At 36.8% G+C, this 22,140-nt stretch overlaps 1 protein-coding gene across 1 annotated transcript in view; it reads right to left on the bottom strand.

Annotated features, from left to right (window-relative positions):
- LOC136835397 (RNA-binding region-containing protein 3-like) overlaps positions 1 to 22,140 on the bottom strand; it is a 48,083-nt gene that overhangs the window by 18,618 nt on the left and 7,325 nt on the right. Inside the window, 6 exon segments of the mRNA XM_067098887.1 lie at positions 492 to 645; positions 884 to 1,056; positions 1,058 to 1,579; positions 2,273 to 2,410; positions 6,805 to 6,927; positions 9,044 to 9,215. Of these exon segments, the coding sequence (XP_066954988.1) occupies positions 492 to 645; positions 884 to 1,056; positions 1,058 to 1,579; positions 2,273 to 2,410; positions 6,805 to 6,927; positions 9,044 to 9,180 (1,247 nt within the window). The 5' untranslated portion in view covers positions 9,181 to 9,215.

The following is a 22,140-nucleotide window of genomic DNA, read 5'->3' as shown; positions in this document are numbered from 1 at the left end:
ACAGAGCCAATAGTTAATTTACAATTGCATTTAATCTCTTATTTAGTTGAATTAAGTTATACTTGCGTACCACCTCTTGCCTTTATGAAAGCATGTTGTACCAAAGGGCAAAGCTCTTAGCCTGAAGGCAGTCAGTTTTAGAGATTGGTAACAAATTTGGAACAAACTGGTACATATAATAGCCCTTCTAGTGCATGACTTACCAGCACAGGGAGTTGAATTGCTTCTGTCAACAGGTGAAGTTCCATAAGAGGAGAGAGCCCCTTTCTCTACCTGCTGAAAATTTTGACCTCTTTACCTCTCCTGCTGGCATACATACCTTTCTCAATACAATACTGTATCTGGGGTTAAGAGGATGGTACTCTTTCACAAGTATAGTAAGTTTAACCATGCTAGGATACCCTACATATTATACTCTAGGACAATTTGTATACACAGACATAAAGACTGCAGGTGCTAGGAAGAGCTGAACAAGTGCCGAATTTACTTACTTACTAGCTTCTTCTTCATTGTGCCAAAATACATAGTTGCCATATATGAACTTCAAATCTCCTTCACTGGTCGTCTTGGCTAAGTTCTTGATATATAGTTTTGAGGATGGTTCACCGATGTGATAATTTTTGAAAACTGGCAAAATTGCCCAATCTGAAAATAATTAAAGGTTATGTCAGTATAAAAAAAAAAAAAAAAATTGGGGAAATGACAGTACTGTACGTTGCATCATGATTCTGTGAATTTTTATACAGTACAACATCCACTTTATAAATTTAAATGACACTCTTCTATGACATTATTCACTAAATTTCACTTTTTGAAATTTCATATTTTAAATGGTACTTTTCTATGATATTATTCACTAAATAAATTACTAATGATTTCATACCTGCTTTATTTATTCTGTTATTTTGTAACTCTTCTTTAGATATGTATTTTGCTGACTCTCCCTTCCATTCAACAGGATTATCTTCTATGGGCTTCTCTTTTAAATGCTTTAATGCTTCTATCTTTCCAAAGCCACCAATTTCTAAATTATCAGTGACTGAAAGTAGCACCTGTTTCAGTAGGTAATGTTCCTTTCAATTTCAATTCTAATTTTTTGGACTGCAAGCCATCTTTGCTCTCAAATGCTTCACTGACAGAGGATGATGAAAGACGTGGGTGTGGCACACATGTCTTTTTTAATAAAGCAAAATTTGGCCTCTTACTGATTATTCTACTAGGTTTAATGCGTCTTTTAACTTGCTTCGTAACCTTTGGCTTTTCCATGGTCTCATCTGCATCACTTTCTAATTCAGATTCACTTTCAGACACTTCACTTTCACTATTTTGCATCTCTTCCTCGTTATCACTTAATTTATCTTGTTCAACAATGGGGTTGAAATGATCCTTCTCAGAATATAGGCCCAACAATTTCAAAACTTCAAGATACTGTGGAGGAAGTACTTTAAGACTTCCAAAGGGAGCTGGTAAATTCATTTTGTTCATTAAATGAAGAACTTGGGTATAAAATTTAGGAACAGATATAAGAGCCTGAACAATATTAGCCATGATGGTAGCTGATGGTGGTGGATACAAGTATCTGAGAGAAATGAAAACATTCAAGTTACTGATGCAAAATAACTGAATACTACGGTGCATACGATTTCCCATGAACAAAATGATTCTGAATAGAACATTTATAATAGCAGCAGGTGATTTCCAGAACTTGATACTGTAGTAACCACTTCATTAATAGTTATGTCATTTTACCAATACTGTACACAATACAGTACACTATTATTTTAATCACGATAACACTGATTTTGGAGGTTTCATCAGTTTTCTGCATAGAATAGTTTCCAAGGATTGAAAAATAAGTCTTCTGGATTTTATGCTAGAATCTGAATTCTGATCCCTTACTCCAAAAAGCAATGACAATGATAATGAAAGTCTGAAGTTACTAAATTAACATATTCTCATAGCCAAATTTAAATCAAAACACAAATTTTGGGATTTTGGATATTCTACTGCATTTCTTTTAACTGTGAAAATTATTAACATCTCAAGACCCTACTAAAATAATAACAAACAGACATAAAACCCTAAGGATTCTCATCCCTAATATTCAATAGAACCTTTTACAAACAGGAGTGTTGTGTATATTAAGTAAGAATAAATTTCTTGCTATTTCAATAAAAGCTATGGTTTGCAAGTGAATACTCAATTTTACATGATTTCTGTTCTTATGAATACCAATACAATTCTTAAGTGTTAAATGCAGAAAACGCCTTACTTGAGATGAGGTGGTATTGGATGCCTGATGTTAAAGAGTGATGAGATAGATGACAGGCGAGCTTCGTATTCCTTGATTTTTTTCTTTATAATTTCTTCGCGTGAGGGTTCTTGCACCTTTGAGCTTTCACTTGCATCTCTAAAAGAAAAAGAAAAACAATTTTACAATAAAATAGACTGTTTACAGTGACTTAACACAAATATGTAATAAAGCTATTAGATGAATGCTTATAGTAAGTGAAACTAACTGATCAGTAAAGGGACCCATATACACCTTTGTGAAGTTTACACTTTTACTGAACCTTTCAGAATACAGTAATTACCATGAAGAGACTCATTCTTCATAAGTAAATATATAAAAATTCCTGATCTCTAAAATATTAAATAAGTTGAGTCTCATGTTATTTCATGAACCTGACTTTCACCTGAGAGGCTTGGTTCTCAGAAAACTCCTCTTAAGCCATCAGGATGACCTGCTTGAACCATGCAGAAATCATATTTCTGAAGGCTTGTTGCTTACAATAGCTAGTAAGTATAAACTTATTTGAAATACCTTGTCTAAAATCCTCCATCCTCCAAGGGCCTTCCATGATTACTTATACCAGGCACAGGAGGAGGTCCTCCTCATTCATAGCATGAGATTGAGGAAAAGGATGCACAAGACACAATGCTTTAAATAACTTTCTGACATGAAAAACCATGAAGCTCACTGACAAGGTGGGCAAAAGAGGGTCTTTAAGGTAAGACTGAATTGGGAAGCCCATTTCAGTGGCCAATAAAATATACTTATAGACTCCTTACCACAGGGGCAAATTTAAGTAAGGCAACTTGAAAGATATCAGTATTACCTCTTTTTTAACAGTGCTCACACATACTCTTCTCAAAGTGTTCATACATACTCCTAAAGTCTGGAGAAGCATGAAAATCCAACTCTTGATGCTAATATTCCTGGGATAATGTGACCCATTATCCTTTGACAACTTTTAAAAGGACATGTATTCTTCTGCCTGTATGGAAAAGTAAAAAGATCACCTATTATAGGAATTGTGGCTTGGACAGGATCCAAGTCCCTTACATCACATCAGTCACTGAAGAACTTTCCCTTTGCTTGGTAGATAGATGAAACAGATATTGGACCTGGACTGGCAATGAATTTCATTTTTTCTAAAGAAAACCTTTTGCATGAGACCTTACCTGATGATCCCCACATGTGAAGGTTTAAAACACGCAGGTGTTGACAGCATCTGCTGAAATAAAATTCATACAGGGACTCCTGCAACATGGACAGAAATCTCTGAATTCTGTCTTCTGTGAGACAGTGTGCTTAAGTCAGTAGCCACAGGCTTGCCATAACCCTTTCTCTTGCTATACTAGTCACCCTGTTCCTGAGATCTTCCAAGATTTCCATTGTTACCTCAAAGATAGGAAGGTCAAATGTTATGGGATGCTTCTTAAAGGAGTCAAAATTTTATTTAAGAAGACGTCTGTTCACCAAAGGATGTAATAGCAGGAAGAAATAAAAGTATCATCATCCCTTCTTCCTAGAAACTGTAGAAAACAAAATCTAGCACAAAAAAACCACTCCACCAAAATTTTAGTTCCAAGAGACTCAGCCTTTAACTCTTGAGAGTTAAATCCTGCATCAGTGCCTCTCAATTGCCTCACATGGAAAATAAAAAGACTGCAAGACCAAGCTGATGCTATTGGGTGAATGGTCACTAAAGGAAAATGACTGCATATGGTCTTCTAGACGTACTGAAGGTCTTGAACTGATCAACAATCCTTCATCTAGTCTCATGAGACAAATAAGAGGATCTCAAGTAGTTAGGTTAAGTCCAAACTATGTTTTTGAGAAAGTGAACTGTATAAGATGGAATACCAGTTTGCATTTGCCCAGATGTCTATTCTGAATTTAACAAAATGGTTACTGAAAATTAGCTTCATATCTAGGGTCATAAATAAGCTAAAACACTTATTTTATATGTTAAACCTAAATTTTTTATGACAAAAGAAATCCAATGTTGCCTACAAAAAGGAACTGACTAAAATACATTTTAACTCTTTTTCTTAGCTGAGGAGTTAATAGATCTTTTGTCTTATATAAATTTTAAATTTAGCATTATGGTATGCAAGTTTAGGCCACAATATGATCATGATTAAGTAACCTTTTGCATTAGACAGCCTCTACACACATTCATACTCACCACTGTTATTGCTTTCATGCATCACAGCAAGGGAATCACCATCATTCTAGCACTGGCTTTTGCAAAGACACATACCAGAACAAGTTAAGTTGTTAGCTTTGCAGGGACACCTGCCATAATTACAGTGATATTTACAAATGCATTGGACTATCTCAATGATGACCTTTGGGGCTGGAAGAACCTCTTCAGTCATTTAAGTAATCATATTGCAGGCAATCCAGCTGTGGATCCTGCAGGACAGTGGCTACCTATGCCCAAACCCCTGTTTGGACTTGGAATCTCAAGATGTGGTGCATTACAGCTCCAAGTGCTGGAGGGATCTTGTCACTTTCAGCCACATGGTTGCGTAATTGAGGCCAACATAACTGAGTGATGGTTTCAATGTTGGTACCCTTGGGTGAGCAAGCTGCACAAATAAAGCAAACCACATTTGACATTTCTCTGCCACTTCTGCTTTATCCAAAAGCATCTGCAGAACACTGTGATGAAATCATTCTACACATAATTGGTGGATTCTCTGAAGAGTGCTACCACAGATAAATGAAAACAAAGAAAAGCTATCCAATATCAAACACATCCCAATGAACATGTTCCTCTCTCAAGACAAGATGAAGGCTGATCTGACTGACTACCTTTTAGCCAAAACCATAGTAAAATAGGTGATCCTTCAAGCTGATCATCACATCTGAGTATATTAGAGGATAACAGCCTCAAAAAAATGCAGCCTCACTGCTGATCTACCAGGCTGGGCTGGTATAACTGTAAACCCAACTAAGACCTTCCTAAGAAGCTACATCTACTTCTATGGCTTCTGGTGGTGAGTAGATTATTTATCATTTTGGTGAGCTCTAGGTTCAGAAAGAGCAAATGCTTGGCCAGCCTTCCATGCATTCACTGGGGCTGACAACACAGGGATTTTGTCCCGAATAAACAAGGCAACCTGCCTCTAGGTCTACTTCAAATCAGATGAAGATGCTATTAACACTCTGCAGAAGTTGTTGGAAGTAGCAGCACTGGTGGATGGAATGCTATCAACAGTAGGTCCCCTCAGTATGTGCAGCACAGCCTCAATTGTGGTGGCATCTCCTCTACAACCATATGAGTTCCTCACTGGATGGGTGGGTACCGTTCTCGGCTAGCACTCTGCTGTCCCCGCGTTGATTCTCCAACTGGCCAATGAAGAATTAGAGGAATTTATTTCTGGTGATAGAAATTATTTCTCGCTATAAAGTGGTTTGGATTCCACAATAAGTTGTAGATCCCATTGCTAGGTAACCAGTTGGTTCTTAGCCACGTAAAATAAATCTAATCCTTTGGGACAGCCCTAGGAGAGCTGTTAATCATCTCAGTGGTCTGGTTAAACTAAGGTATACTTGACTTTTTTTACAACCATATGGCTGAAAGTGACAAGCTCTCTCAAATGCTTGGAGCCCTTTAGCAGAACATCTTGAGAGTCCATATCCAAACAAGCATATGGCTGCAAGCAACCACTGCTCTGCAGGATCCACAGCTTGAAAACAGCTGATACCCTAAGAAATGGGTACTTCAAACACTCGGATGGCATGCGGGAACCAAAAAACACAGGGGTCCTCCCAGCCCCAAAGACCATCATTGAAATGGTCCAAAGCAAGCGTAAATCTCATTACTGTTCTGGCAGATGTTCCTGCAGAGGTAACAAGTACACTTGTGCTGACATGTGCCAGTGCAATAGCCAATTCCAGAACTATGACAATTTCCATGCCACAATGCAAGAAAGCAATGACAATGAAGATGAAGTTGTCTAGAGACTGTCTAATGTGAAAGTTGAACAATTCATAATCATACTGTGGTCTAAACTTGCATATCATGTTACAAAAGATGGTAACCAAAACATGCAAAGTTCACAACCACTAAAGTTAAAACTTTTTTTTTATCTGGTGGAACAATGATTGTTTACTCATGCTGCCATCAACCAATCTGTAGTATTCCTACAGTAGTCCTGTCAATTTTGTAAGGCCTGCTCACCACATACTTTCTCAGTGATTGCATTTGTGGAGAAACAAATGGCTTCTTTGAAACATTAGACCCCCTCCAAAAACAATAAACACTAGAAAACTGGTAACAGACTGAGAATCTTCTGTGAGCAGTAATGGGTCAAAAGAAATGTTATACAGCATTATGTAGGTACCTGGATATAAAAATATATGCATGTAACTAATTACAAAATAAAGTCTACAAAATAACATTATAAACATTTCCCAAATTGCATCTCCCTATTTATTTCTACCCACCTCTCATCCAACCTTATGAATACTTGAACATATATCATCCTTTCTGCAATTATACTCACAGATGAGGTTGTTTAGAAGACATTAATGAAGGTTCTTTGTAAACAGCCATCAGTCTTCTTCCTAAAATTTCTTGTTGATGTAACTTCTTCATGGCATATTCACAGTCTTCCTCTCTCTTGAAGCTTGAAGTACAAAAGATGAATAAGGTTACTGACAAAATAGATAAAATAAAAACCTTCATAGAGAAATTAGTGCATTTCTTATGCACAAAATGGATATAAATAAAAATATACACTCAAAAATCCAACTTAACTAATATTTCCTCCATGCAATTCTCTTACTTCATTTATGCTAAATTGCTTGGAACGCTGCTGTGTTAGCCAAAAATAATAGCTACAAGAAGAGTAACCCTACCCAGAGGGCACAATTTTCATAGCTTCCTCTTTAAGCAAGAAAAAATGAAAGCCAACTGGAGGGGCTTGGGAGGCTTGTAGTTAGGATATTCAAAACCAATATTTTTTTGTGTCCTACATTGTATAAAATTCCTATTTTACTTAAGCCAACAAGCTATTTGAGTGGGAGGCAATGTGCAGCTCCTCACTGTTCTTGTTCCTTAACTTGACCTTACTGCAATTTTCACAATTCATTTAAGAACAAATCTTTGCATGACAAAAGTTGTACACAATTGAGATAGAATGAATCTGTGAGCTGGTTAAAGCAAGGAAGTGCTGTCACATGGGACTGGATGGCTGTCCAATTATAATGAATAATTGATAGAGCCAGAGGCAAAAAGATACAGTAGTTAGATATAGCTAGCAAGATCTTCCTCTTAACTGATTCTGAACCATTAAACCAAAAAATAAATTAAAAGAGATAACTCTACAATAATATATACAGTACTATAGTATGCCAAGAGAAATATCTAACAGATGAACCTTGAAGTTAATGCCTTGACCCTATGGGCACATACTGTGGAAAGGGCCTAGTTTCTCTATGATGATTAAATCTTGAGATAGTTTTTCTAGATATTCTATGCTTCACCTTCTTACAAGAACTTCCAGTGAATCTTTGTGTAGTATCTTTGTGGCTGAATTTGTATACTGAGAAAGTCTTTCAAGATTTTCAGAGACCTGTTTAATGTAAGGAAATGTTTTTGTTCTTTTTTCCCTGCCATACTTAATCTTTGCATTAAGATCTTACCAGACTATACTGTCCATCAAGTACCTGCAGTACTAGATATACAATTAATTTTAAGAGTCATGCCTTTCCTTATGTGAGGTTTAACACAGCTTTCTTGAGCTTTACTCCTGCTATAACCAAACTGTCAAATAATCTTCATAATCACATATTGCAGTTAAACTCCAGAAATTTCAGAAGTTCAAAATTGGTGGCAATGAATTTTTTGTTGAGCAAGTTATGAATCTAACTTTGTAGTTTATTTGTTAGTTATACACTAAAATAATCTATTAGATTTACAGTATTTTCAGCTGCCTGTATCAATCAACCTCTTCAATTCTCCCATCAGTCCTATAAATCATTTGCTCTGTCTTTCTGCCTTCCATCTTTATTCAAAACCTTTCCCTTATTAATATTCTCATTTAACTTGCTCTGCCTACAAACATTTCCACACTCTTCCACCAATCTCTTGTTTCTCATCTTTATCACAAATTAACACTATCATCTGTAAACATCAAACACTTCCCATCCCACTTGTGACACTTTTCTTATCTCATCTAGCACCTTCATCTCCTGAACTTTCCCTGATTTCTCTCAACAGTCAATCAATAAAAATACTAAAAAACAGACATAATACAGTAAACCCTTTCCTTTTGTCCATTTGTACACCAGACCAAACCCACTCCCGTCTATCTATTCCTATTTACTATTCCCTTTCATCATGAAAACTAAAACCTGCTCTTAGTAAATTACCTTCTACAAGATACATTCTGAACATCTACATAGCATCACCATCAATTTTAGTTTTATTTTTTTGCATAATTTTATATCACACAGAGCTCATCCCCTTTACTCTTATACTTCTCAACAAACTGTTTCAAAACATTTCATCCACTCATCCTCTTCTTTGTCTTAATCAACATGCTTTTTCTCTATCAATCAAATCCTTAGCATGTATTTCCCTTGTAAACTTAGGAATCTTTTGTCCCTATAATTTTTATTTTAACTGCAATTGTTTGAAATTGTTACTTTCAAAACAATTTTATATAACTACCATAGTTCCTTTTGTAAATTATTTAACACTGAAATGCTAACCAAGGGTTACAGATAGCCTAGACTTACCTAGCAAGTACAGCCTTATCTCTACCATGTCTTGGAGTGTGCTGCACACTTTCAGCACCAAAATATTTTAAAAGATCTTCCTTATCCTTATTTGATAGTCTTTCTTCAAATGACCACACCTGAAGAAGTGTAGGCATCTTTAAATGTCAATGCTTGTTACTCCTCAGCTTTCCTGCAATTACAATATACTTTTTATTACCAGATGGACATCTCATCACATTGATTTGAAAGTATTCACAGCAATGCAGTTTAAAAAGTATTATACATCATTCTCTGTGCTACAATCAAAATGCCTTTCAGAAATTCTTCCTTCAAAAAGTAAAGGCAAGCAAAAAAAATTAGCTGGTGAATGTAAAACTTTAAACAATTTGTTTCTTGGATAAAATTCATCTCCCTATTATATGTTTAAATACAGTACCACATTAAGTTGGACAACGTGCTCAATAACAGCTGAAATGAGTTAAGCAGCAGTTACATGATTATCATCTACGTACAACTTCACAAAAGGAACAAATATAGTAGGCAGTCCCCGCTTATCGGCTGCATCGGTTAATGGGGTTTCAGTTTTACGACACCTGGCTAACAACATCGTTAACCAGATTTTTGGCACTGGTAAGCAGTTTATCAGAGCCGGTAGGCAGTTTATACTCATATGAATCTCAAACCCTCTTTGCTTTACATACACTATATGGCTGCTTAGGAAGGTGGATATTAGCTTCAGATTTCATGTTTTATTTTCATTTGGTGAGAGAATACCATATAGTTACTATTTGGCCAACTGTAGCATTAATTAGATTGAATATTTGGCAAGTAATCTTTAATTCATAAAATACTATACCCAAGGCTACTCACTAAAAATGTGATGGCAGGTTGGATGTTAACTGGTGACATGTTTACATCAAAGTTCCATTAAGGAAACAAGGGAAGTGATGCCAGTAGTTAGCTGGCAAACAAAATGAGAAGAAATGATATTGCTGTGAATTCTATTCAATGACTGCACTCACGGAAGGTTGACTGTAGAACTTCCGTTAACTTTTTAAACTTAAAATCCTACTCCAAACTCAGTGACATATTCTGGATTGGAATCTTTTCAAACCTTAATGGAGACCCTGGATTGTTTTAGTATCTTTACCATATTAAGGTACGTACAGAAAAACATAAATTACTAGACAACTCCTTTATGGGGCAATAATATTTCTCTGAGCATGGAAATTAGAAGGGCATGTCACAGTATCTTCTTTGCTAAGACTTGAGTTTGCACTGCAATCTGGAGCAGAGGATAATACTGTTAAAAAACCATACTTGGTCAGTCATTCTCAGACTTGCCCAGAAGACACAAAAACCAGCAGGATGTTGGTCTACAACAAGAAGCGCTTCATCAAAGATTGTCTGAGGAGTTGATAGAGTTCCCTTTCACACTCCCACAGTACCAGGGGTTTGTAGTTTCTATAACATGACACTTTTCTCCTTTTTGATGATCTAGAAGGAAGCTTCTAGTGTCCGGAAATGTAAATGATCAAAACTGAAAAGGTTCCTGAGTGGCAGATCTGAAGAGTCCACAACTGCTATCCTCTTTGAGATGATGTAAAAATACTTACTCAAAAATTACTAAACAGTAATGGTTTACAGAACTAACTACCAACATTTATCGAAAATTTCCTTTAAAATCAAACACTCTAAGTACACAAAAACTGTTTCTTCTAGCACAGTAAATTTAAAAAAGGAAATGGAGTTCCTCAAAGAGGAGTCCTCAGCAGTACACTGCTCATATTATTGACCCTTGCTCTCGTCTTATCTCTAAATAAAATATCCCAGCTTTTGTTTTTTTCTCTTCATAGAATTTCCACCCTAATCATGAGCATTATTGAAGATAAGTTCAGCACGCCATAAATTTGAGACTATAAAATATAGCAAAATCATTCATACATTTACATCATTTTTAGTCTGAAGGTTAGTATCTCTGGGATTTAAATAAGTTGCATGAATAAAATTGCTTTACAGTATTTCATTCTGTGTATCATCCAATTTTGTCTAGCTAACTGGGGAACCCACGCACATTTCTGATAATACATTAGACCTCATATTCGTAAATGTTCCAGCTATTGTCAAGACCAAGGTCTGTGAATATACCGTATAGGCAATTCTGATCATTATGCCATTAAGATGGTCATATCTATTAATCAGTATGTTCCTAATTCCACCACTGGAAAAACAGTCTGGCTGAAATCCAGAGCCAACTGATCACATTATTGAAGCTTGTCAGGCACTTTATATTAGTTGCTATATTAGATCCTGATCCCAAGAGGAAGTTAAATGAAATGATGATGGCTATTTTAATAAGATATGTCCCTAGAAAGGTCATCAAATTTAGGACAAATGACCAGCCATCGTTTGATGATACATGCAGATGAGTCTACCATGACAAACAGACCAAATTCAATTACTGTACACCATTTTTGTTGAGTCTCGCTGTGCTGCGAATAGAACTTACCATACAGCTGAGAGAAACTGCAATAATTCCTTGAAGAGGAAACTTGAAGGAATTACTCAGCCTCATCTGTGGTGGACCAAATTGGCATCATATATCTTTGGGTCACGCTTGTCTTCCATCCCACCACTACTAACAGATGACGGTAAGTTTGGTTACTGGCCCTAGGGAAAAGGCTGGACTGGTTCATTGGGCCTCTGAAGGTAAGCAATCACCTGAGGATGTCCCTCTCCCTGATACTTATCATCCTGAACCTATTCTTACAAAATTTGCATTTCACGCCAAAGGTGTTAAGGAAATTCTGGATAATCTTGATAGCTGGGGTGAAGATCCTGATGGTTTCTTCCCTTTGCATTTTAAAAAGTTTCTAGTGTGTTGTCTCCCAAGATTATTAGATTCTATAGATTTTCATGTCGACATAGTATTTTTGTGGACGAGCACAAGCTTAGTAATACAGTGCCTGTTCCAAAGAGTGGCATATCTGCAGACTGCAGTAGCTACAGGACAATCTATATTCTCCCTGTGCTCTCCAAAGTTGCTGAAAAACTTATTTTTAAGCCACTATATAAGTATGTGGAATCTAAAGGATTGTTAGCTGATAGTCAATATGCATACAGGAAGTAGTCAGGTACCTGCAATGCTCTTTTAGACTTGATATGCCATTTGCAAGGGAACCTTGATAAGGATTTTGAGTGCAGAGTAGGCCTAATTCAAATAGATTTTAGTGCTGCTTTCTATTTAGTAAATCATAAGGTGCTTATTTATAAAATTCAGAATCTTGGAGTGGGTGGATATGTTTTAAGACTGCTTCAAAATTTCCTTACAGGTAGGCAGCAGTGAGTTGCTGTAGACAGGATCTTTAGTGAACCAAGACCTACTGTGTCTGGAGTTCCACAGGCCAGTGTTCTTGGTCCACTTATTTTTAGTGTACTGTATACAAGTGATATGGTTGTTGGCCTGGAAAACAAGATTGTTCAGTATGCTGATGATGCAACACTCGTGAGTGTAACAAGAATGTTCAGTATGCTGATGATGCAACACTCGTGAGTGTAGTAAAGTCTTCATATGAGAAATGAAGTCGCTCTCAGCCTCAATTGGGACATGGACTAGATCAGGGAACGGTGTAGCCAGTGGGGTATGAGGCTGAACTCCAGTTAAACGTAAACACTATTGATTAGCATATCTTGTATAGATTTCCCACCCTATCCTCCCCTTCAGGTGGATGAAACTTTGCTGAATGAGCCTGAAGCTTTAACTATTCTAAGCGTAACTTTTGATTCACATCCAACTTTTGAGAAACATCTAATGCAAGTTTCAGCATATGCTGCATGTAAATTAGGTATTGTTCACAATGCCTCATATGTTTACAGGCAGTCCCCGATTATCGGCAGGGTTCCATTCCCGGTGGTGTGCGATAACCGAAAATTGCCGATAACCAGAAATCAACGAATATCGGTGCCGATAAGCAGGGATCAGCACCTTCTGTTAAGTGGGTATCGGATCCAATCTTTGGTTATCGGTGCCAAAAATCCATTTATTGTCATTGTTAGACAAGCACCGTAAAACCGGATCGCTGATAACCGAGGCTGCCAATAACCGGGGACAGCCTGTATAACAGTGATAAAACCAATGCAACCCATTTTAGGTCATTTGTACTTCCTTTACTGGAATACTGTTCTCCAGTGTGGATATCTGCTTCTGCCAAAGATTTATTTATCTCCTTTAGATAGAGTGGTTCGGGGTTGTAGGTTTCTGTTGCCTAATAGTAGCAGTTTTGACCTGGGCATAGACGGATGGTCTCTTGTTTGTCACTTTTTCATAAGTTGTATTTCAAGAGAGATCTTTCACATTCACAACGATCCCTGATCCCCTTTATATGCCGAGAGCAACCAGATTCGTTGAACAGCAGCACCAATATGCAGTAAATGTGCCTTGTTGTCAAACTTCTCAGTTCCAGAGGTCCTTGATTCCTCACACTGTTGGACTGTGGAACAGCCTCTCAGAGGATGTTGTGCAATTTGAACTTCGGAAGTTCAAGCGAAAATGCGATGCATTTCCACTGCTATTCTTGCATTTTGATACATTTTATCTATTTATTTATCTTTTTTTAATAAGTGGTATCTCTTCTCTCTGTAATTCCCTTTACTTCCTCTTGCTTCTTCCCAATGAACACCATATTCTTTGGAAGCTTGAATTTCAAGTCAATGGCCCCTGTGCACTTGTTCCATATGAAAAGGTTTCATCTGCTGAATGATAATACAGTAGAGTAATGATAATATACTCTGAAGGCTTTTTTATAAATTAGTCATCACAGCCAAACAATTTACTAAGGCCTTAAGTCTCAATGAACAACCCCTCCAGCAATAAAACTTCCTCCTTCTTGAATAGTATAAAATTTAAATATGTATCCATTTACATTAGTTTGCAAAATTACAGATACAGACCAGAACATCAAAACTATTATACAGTACACTGGAACATGGGTCCAAAATTTTTTATATACACAGATAGGTCTCATCAGTAATATTATATGCTGATGAAATGATTAAAATACTATACACTTCCACAAAATTTTAATATTTGGCAATTCCGGAAATGACAGAGGAACAAAATTTACTCTTCAAAATACTCCATTGTCTAGCATATCATATCTTCTTTCCTAAAATTATATGAAGCTGGTATAAATGATGACTTATGCTGGACCCCTGTTCATGTGGTCATTAAAGGAAATCAAGATGCAGATAAAGCTGCTTGATGTGCAGTCATCTTGGCTAAATCAAACATAAAATTTCACTAAATAGCAAGATTTATAATGAAACAGACAGTAACAAATCACAACCAATTGAGTCCTTGGTAAAGTTCTGGCAGCCATATTTAGAAGTGGCATTATCCCATCTACAAGGACTTAGAGCTTCAGAAAAAAATAATTCTCCTTCATCTTCAAACATCTCCTTTTTCTTGAATGAGTATCTTGAAGTTTTTACGTAATGTCAAGGTCATCCTTGAATGTCTAACTTGCCTTGCTGTATGTCTCCTCAGCCATGATGACAAAAGTAGTTAAAGTTGTCATAGTTGAAAGACCACTTTCATCTGGGACCATGGTCCAAATTCAGTTCTGATTATCCAAATTCTGGTCAACTGAATTTAAGACCTGTTGATTTATCATAGCCACTGAATCCTCCTAGACTGGATCCTTCCAGTATGAACCTGTGCTAGTCAGTTCTACAGCTATGTCCAAGCTGAATGGACTCTTGTTGACAGTGTCTCTAATTTAGCTGAATCCTCCCACCATGCTCCTTGTCAATTAATATTAGCAGAGCAATCACCTACTAATCATCTTCAGTGTGTGACCTCTAAATTCTGCACATTCTAAGTTGCACTAAATGATGACTGTATCGCCTCATGCCACATAATTTGGAATCCAAATCAATGACCATATTGCAACAAGAGTTCTCTTGAAGTAATCAATTCTTCTATTGAATTATAACTATTAAATCAGGGAGGAGTAGCTCTGGATCTGGTACATAACTAATCATTTTTTCCCCAACAGGAACCATATATGGTTTATACTGTTTGGAAAACTAACTCCGGTTGGGGTTACAACAAATATGGCTGTTAAAACCTAAAGGGATGTGTTCATGAATGTACTGTATAGGTGATGTCCATCATAGAAAATAAAGAGGTGTAAAAGTTCAGAGCGGCACTTTTTTGGTACCTGATACCACAAATTGAGTACTTTGACCTCAACGAACAGAGAAGCTGATAATACTCTCATCTCGTGGACATTAACCTAAGCACTGGCAACCTCCTGATCTGACTGTTGGAAAGCAATAATAATCAATGACACATTTCTCTATACTGTAATATCTTCTTTGACATGATGAGGGAAGGATATCAAGGTCTGCAAAAAAAAAACCATTCTCTGTGGGTAGACTTGGAGATTTTACACATGGCAGACTACTGCATGCCAGACTACTGCACCTCTTCAAGCTTTTCTGGGGGTTGGTTAATAAAATGTTCAGGGTTAGTCAAAAAAAAATCCACTTACAGACCTATGTCAATTATCTTGTTGCCTTGGAACTTACACATTTCTCAGGAGTCTGTTCCACTTTTTCATGTCACCAAAGGTTACTAGGAAGACTAATTTCAACATCAGGTTCTTCCTTCAGGACAAAAAGAATTCAAGAAATTCTCAAAAGGTTACAGGGAGCCAAGAGAGGTTACTGTATGATGTCATACACCACAGACTACTGATGACAGTCCAGGACCACCCTCTATGAGAAGACCAACCAACAGTACTTGGCATAAGACTGTACCAAAATAGTACAGAATATCAAAAAAGTAAACCATAAATCATAAAATATTTTAATTCCAGTAAGTCAATGACTATGCTTGTGGATATCAAAATTCCTTGGAATGCATAGTGAAATGACTACTCCATCTACTTCATTGACAAACTTTTCCAGTCTCTTCATCCTTTTTATTTTCTCTTGTATCCTTCTATCTTTTGAAAAGGTCTATCACTTCCTTAACTGTTACTTCCACTCTTTCTCCTTAACACCAATCAAATTGTTTTCTTTGAATTTGTGTAAGACAAGAGCACAGTGATGCACGTCTCATCTGCATAAGTAGTGTTCACAACAATTTGCTGTTCAAACTCTCAGTGAACCTGAGAATAGAAGTATCCATGAGAAATGAGATTCAAGGGATCTGCTTCAGAGTGTTAAAGATCTCTGCCTCCGCAAAGATCTCTATGGTAAAGGCTATTGACCAACCCCCTCAGATTGCACAACACAAGCCTGTTCTTTAGAGGGTATCACTTCTTCGATGTGATATCTCCTACAATGCAGTCAAACTATTGGTACAGCATAGTCCTATATGAGATCCTCCGAGCTCTTCACTCATGACTACCTTAAGTCTGACATTAGATTAATCAATAGCCCTGGTGCCTGGATGCTGAAGAGAAGCAGCTTTTAATGAAGCAATATAGCCTTCAAAAGAAACATGGGGGTTGAAGTTGATATCACAACAAATGAAATTGCAGGGTTATTGGTTTCTGCACAAAAATAAACCTAGTAAGATGTGAAAATTCTGCTTTCATCTCACCTGAAGCTTGGACACACCTGTTTTCCAAGATGACAAGCTGGGTCAGAGAAAATCCTATCTCATCCTCTTTGATAGAACATCATAAATGGAAGTAAATTGTGAGAAGTCTCAAGATTAATTAAAATTCTTAGCCAACATTTTTGTTAATCATTCACACAGGATATATAATCATTAGAAGATAATCATTATCAATACAGTATTTGCTTGTAAGATTAGGACCATTCATTAAAAGACTGCATACAACAATCTGAAGGAATGCACCAATACCAGAATTTCCAAATCTTAAATTCATAAATTCTTATCCTACATCTTCCTGCCAGATGATCCTATTCTCTCTGTTCTAACACTCAAATCATTCTGGTAATGATTACGACAGCCTGTCCAAGAGTATCAAGATTTATTCCATATTTGCTACATACTCCAATGTATATCAATCTGCAGTATTTCATTAACAGTCATCTCTTGACCATCAAAAATATCTTAGCTGTTCTTTAGCCAATTTCATTTAGTCATTGTCATCATACAGTCATACAGCCTGAAAGTTTTATAAACATTTGTTGTATGTATGTAAATGTTTGTATGTATGTATGTATGTATGTATGTATGTATGTATGTGTGTATATATATATATATATATATATATATATATATATATATATATATATATATATATATATATATATATATATATATATATATATATATATATATATTGTATATATATATATATATATATATATATATATAATAGAACCTAAATTCAACTGTAAATTCTCAGGTTCTTTAAAAATAAGATCTTAAGCACTGGGGACTAGGAGAGGTCTGAAGGACTGTAACAATCTCAAGGAGAAGGGTGCCAAAGATATGTACACACAAGCCCAGATTTCAGACAGCACAGCAAAACAAAATTAACCAACAATAACTCTGAACCCTTAAATAAAGAAAATTCAAAGCAGCAGTAAAACAGTCAATAATAACAGACAAACATAACTTTGCAAAATAATAATAACAACCCATAAATAAAAAAAATTCAAAGCAGCAGTAAAATAGCCAATAATAATAGACATACATAAAATTACACAATAATAACATGAGCCACACTTGCTTCACCAACAATAACAAACAAATCATAAATAACCTGGAGTCATATTCACTCCAACACATAGCAATAACCTCATCATATATTAATGACAACCATAACTGTCATATATTAATGACCATAATAATAACCTTGTCATATATTGACAACCATAACCATCATATATTAATGACCATAATAACCTTGTCATATTAATGACAACCATAATCTCATCATATATTAATGGCCACAGGAATAGTAAAAGATCCACTCTTGAGACAAACTGAGAGAGAGACACTCGAAGAACCACGAGGATGACTATCGAATACTTCCATGTCAACCACAGCTTCTCAGCTGCCACAGAAGAACACCCTCATCTGGAAAAACTGGGGACTACACACGAGTCTCCCACTCCTCTTCAGGAACAAAATCCTCAGGAGCCACAGAAAACCATCGCCAGCTGCTTCCAAAACCATCATCACTGGCGAACAACCGCTGCTGCTACTGTCATCATCAACAGCAACGCAATACTTGAAATCCACCGCTGCTGTGTTCTCCTCTGAGAACTAAATGGTGTGCTGCCTGAAATCTGACTGCCTCTGAAAAAAAATAAGAGAGACGAACGACACCTCGCCTCCCCTACACAAAATACCAGAGAGCAGGTAAACAATTCAAACAATGTAGTTTAAAAACAAAACAAACCATCAGAAAACCTGACAATATATAAAATCAATTGTTGAATAGCATCTACTAAGAAGGTTTGCCATTGGTTGTCCACACAACATCCACTACAAACATGCTCACAGCCAATCATGGGAAAAGCATTTTTTTAGCATCGGCAACAAATGTTCTACCTTTTCCAAGACCTGCCCATTCATCAAAAAATGGTAATCCTCCTCTCTCTCTTCTTGATGAGCTCTTCTCACACTTGACATCTGTTCTGTAAACAGCCTCCATCACCGAGTCATCATTGCAGTTGACTCAGTGATGGCTATGTTATAGAATTCTGTTGTCCAGCTCTATAATTTTAGCTCATATTCAGTGAACATAGCTCCTGACCACCCTGAACTGTTAAACAGCTATCATGGACATCAAGAAAATAAATAATTTTAATTATGAACTGGCATGGGGAATGTCCAGCTTAATCACTAATTCAATGGTACAATTTGGCTAATCATTAATTATTATTGAACAAGAATCATTAGAATACCCAGAAATAAAATAAAAAGGTTGCAGAACTCTATCAAGCACATGCAGAATTAATTTTATATAATATAAAGAATACACAAACTGAAGGAATCTCAGACCTGTGTAATAATAACGGGAAGGCTAAAATTCTTGCTATATTTCCAGTAGAACAACAATTACACTGTACACATTAAAAGAAAGATAACCAGATAGTCACTAAAAATGAAACATGACAAATTTTTTAATTTGTATTTTTCCTAACATATAAACCTGAGGTCTTTACATGGGGGATTTACTTTCAACACAAGCTAAAGCCAGCCGTTAACTTAAAACAAGGTGGACATTGTTAGTTGGCTACCAACGGAAGGGGAGGAAATCCTTTCAATCCAGTTGGTACACATTCACTTTGCCTTTTGGCCCAAGAAGCAGAATGAGGGGTGGCTAGAGGTGGGCCATTTATGTAAAGACCTAAGGTTTGTATGTTAGGAAAAATACAAATTACTTAAAAAATTTGTCATTTATTCCTACACATAAAAATCCTCAGTCTTTACACAGGGGAGACTTACTCCTTGGTGGAAGGATTCTGAGCAAATCTCAAAACTGACTGGAGTTCACCTGACCTGGGGCCTCTCTCCTAGTCATGTAAGATCAAACAAGGTGACCCATGCCTCTGATCTGTTGAACATGTGTGATGTTCAACTGCCAGACTTCTGGGCCTTTGAATAAATGGAAGGTAATATCATTGATTCGAAGATAGGCTTGGATAAACCAATATTATCAGGAACAATAAAGCTAAAGATAACCAACGGGTCTGTTCATTGTCAGTCCCTCTCTCCCCTTGCTAAAGAGAGGGTAGGAGTTACATCTATTAATCCAAGAAGAGCTAGATTATGGACAGGATACTCAGTCATCTAGAACACCTGCATGCACGCCCGTCCAGCATGTGACAGTTTGCTAACCGTCCCTTAGAAGGGTATAAAAGAGAAGGTAGGTGGCCAGTCCAACACACCCCCTCTTTTGTTGCCATGCACCTTAGGGCGAAGCTACTTGTCCCCAAGAGCTGGGTGATCTACATGACTGTTGAGCAGCCACCACAGAACTCAAGGAAAAAGAGTCTGAGGATCTATGGGCAACGTCCCAAAGGTAAAAACGAAGTGAATGTGGTCTGTTCTGACCTCATTCTCACCCTTAGTACCTGTCCAACAGGTTCTTCCTGAATGCTAGGGGCAGGCCAATGCACAAAGAAAACAAATAACTTCCGAACTTATCAGTTCCTACACCTACAAAATAAAAGATTTAAGAGCAGAAATAAATCATAGCTGACCTTACTGGATGCTAATTTTATAGGTGAAGACCATTAAAAAAAAAAAAAAAAAAAAAAAAAACAGGAAATCCTCCAGAATTGAGGCTGATTGGTCAAGGGCATGTATCGTGGAGGAGTATGGCAATGCCCAGCCTATCCTGCAGGATGTCAAGGCTGCTAAGGAAAAGCTGAAGAATTATGCTACAGACTTGGGAAAGATGATGTCCAGGAGTCAGGCCCACAAGGTGATGAAGTTAAAGAGCCAACCTTGATCTGGTTTCATCAACGAAGGTGCTGAGTTGAAGGCTGCTGCAATGAAGTTCATGTGTCTGCATGGGTCCAGGACTTTAAGGCATCCAAAGGTTGGCTGTTTCAGATCAAGATCTAACATGGGCTTTCCAACAAGAAGACTATAGCAAAACTTTTTAAAAGTCCATGCATAATGCACAGTTTTCAGCACTGCACAAAGTTGCGATTTTATACCTATACGAGTGTTTTTTCACCAAATCCTCCTCCTCCTCTTTGTACAAAAGGAAGACAAAGATGGTGATGAGGATGAGGGTGAGGAAGAGTTCAATGATAGGGAAAGGAATTTGAGGAAGGAATGCACTTCTGCTTACTGGCCTTGCTCTTATCCCACATCTTACTCTCCTCTGAGCAAGTAGCAGTAGTAAGTGCCCTAGGCATCTTCCACAAGAAAGAAGACCAATACTGGAGGCTCAGCAGTGTTGAGCTCTCAGCTGTTGCAGCAACAGCAGATACAACAGTTGATGTAGTAAGGGTAGGTACAGTATATTGATGGCCCATCTACTATGCAAACTCCTGTTACACGCAATGGGGGTGTATTCGGGGAGGAGTAGGGAAGTGTTTGGTGGCAACTCTTCAAGGTTACCTCATCTTCTTAAAACTTCCCAACATTAGTAAATTTCCCCTACAACGAAGTATTAAGCACCCTTGACACCTCTAAATATGACACTTTCTTGTGTAAATAAAAAAAAAAAATTTTATATTAATAAATATAGGTATATTAATATATCATATATGAATATAAATATTCTATGCAATTGTAATAAATAAATTAATAACAGTATATATTTTCTTTCTTGTATACACAAAACATTCAGAACAAAAACACATTTAACTTAGGAGTCAAAAGGAGCCTAATATAATGTCTTCACTTGATGGTGGCCAAGGAAAGTGCTCGAGATGTCAGGTGATTGAGTGATATTCCCCCAACCCCTCTCATCTGTAACCACTGGTTAACCCCCTTGTTACCAAGTTCAACAACCGTTTACAGCTTGCACTGATGGATACTCATGTATAAAAGATGGTTTGTGTTTCCCTAAGAACAACTATCAGTTGAGGAATCAAACTGTGAAGAACTGAAAGAATTGATAAATAATGAAATAAAATGACAATATGAACATTGATGAAAACTGAATGAATATTTTGGACAAAGCAAATGCCTGGGGAATGAGCTACAGTGCCCTTACAAGCAATGAAGGCTTGTAAAAAGTGATGTCATTGGATGATACATACTTGATGATCCAGGGAACAAGGGCAGTAGCACTTCTGTCTGATCAACAATAAATTGATGAGTAATGAAATAAAATGAAAATATGATGATTGATGAAAACTGAACGAATATTTTGGACTTAGCAAATGCTTGAGGAGTAAGCTACAGTGCCCTTACAAGCAATGAAGGTTTGTGAAGAGTGATGTAACTAGATGATACATACCTGATGATCCAGAGCACAAGGGCAGTAGCATTTTGTCTGATCAACAATAACTTGATGATCGTAGGAAAATCACAGCAACAATAATAAGCATAAATATAATTAATGGGGTTGTAATTCAACAATCATGAACAATGAAAATTAAGCTAAATCAAGAAAAAATGCACTACAGCTCTTGCAGAATACTGTATATATAAT

This window comes from Macrobrachium rosenbergii, chromosome 55 (genome assembly GCF_040412425.1).
Source record: "Macrobrachium rosenbergii isolate ZJJX-2024 chromosome 55, ASM4041242v1, whole genome shotgun sequence".
Classification (NCBI taxonomy): domain Eukaryota; kingdom Metazoa; phylum Arthropoda; class Malacostraca; order Decapoda; family Palaemonidae; genus Macrobrachium; species Macrobrachium rosenbergii.
The sequence above is the reverse complement of the archived record's forward strand: the minus strand, read 5'-3'. Positions and strand labels throughout refer to the sequence as shown.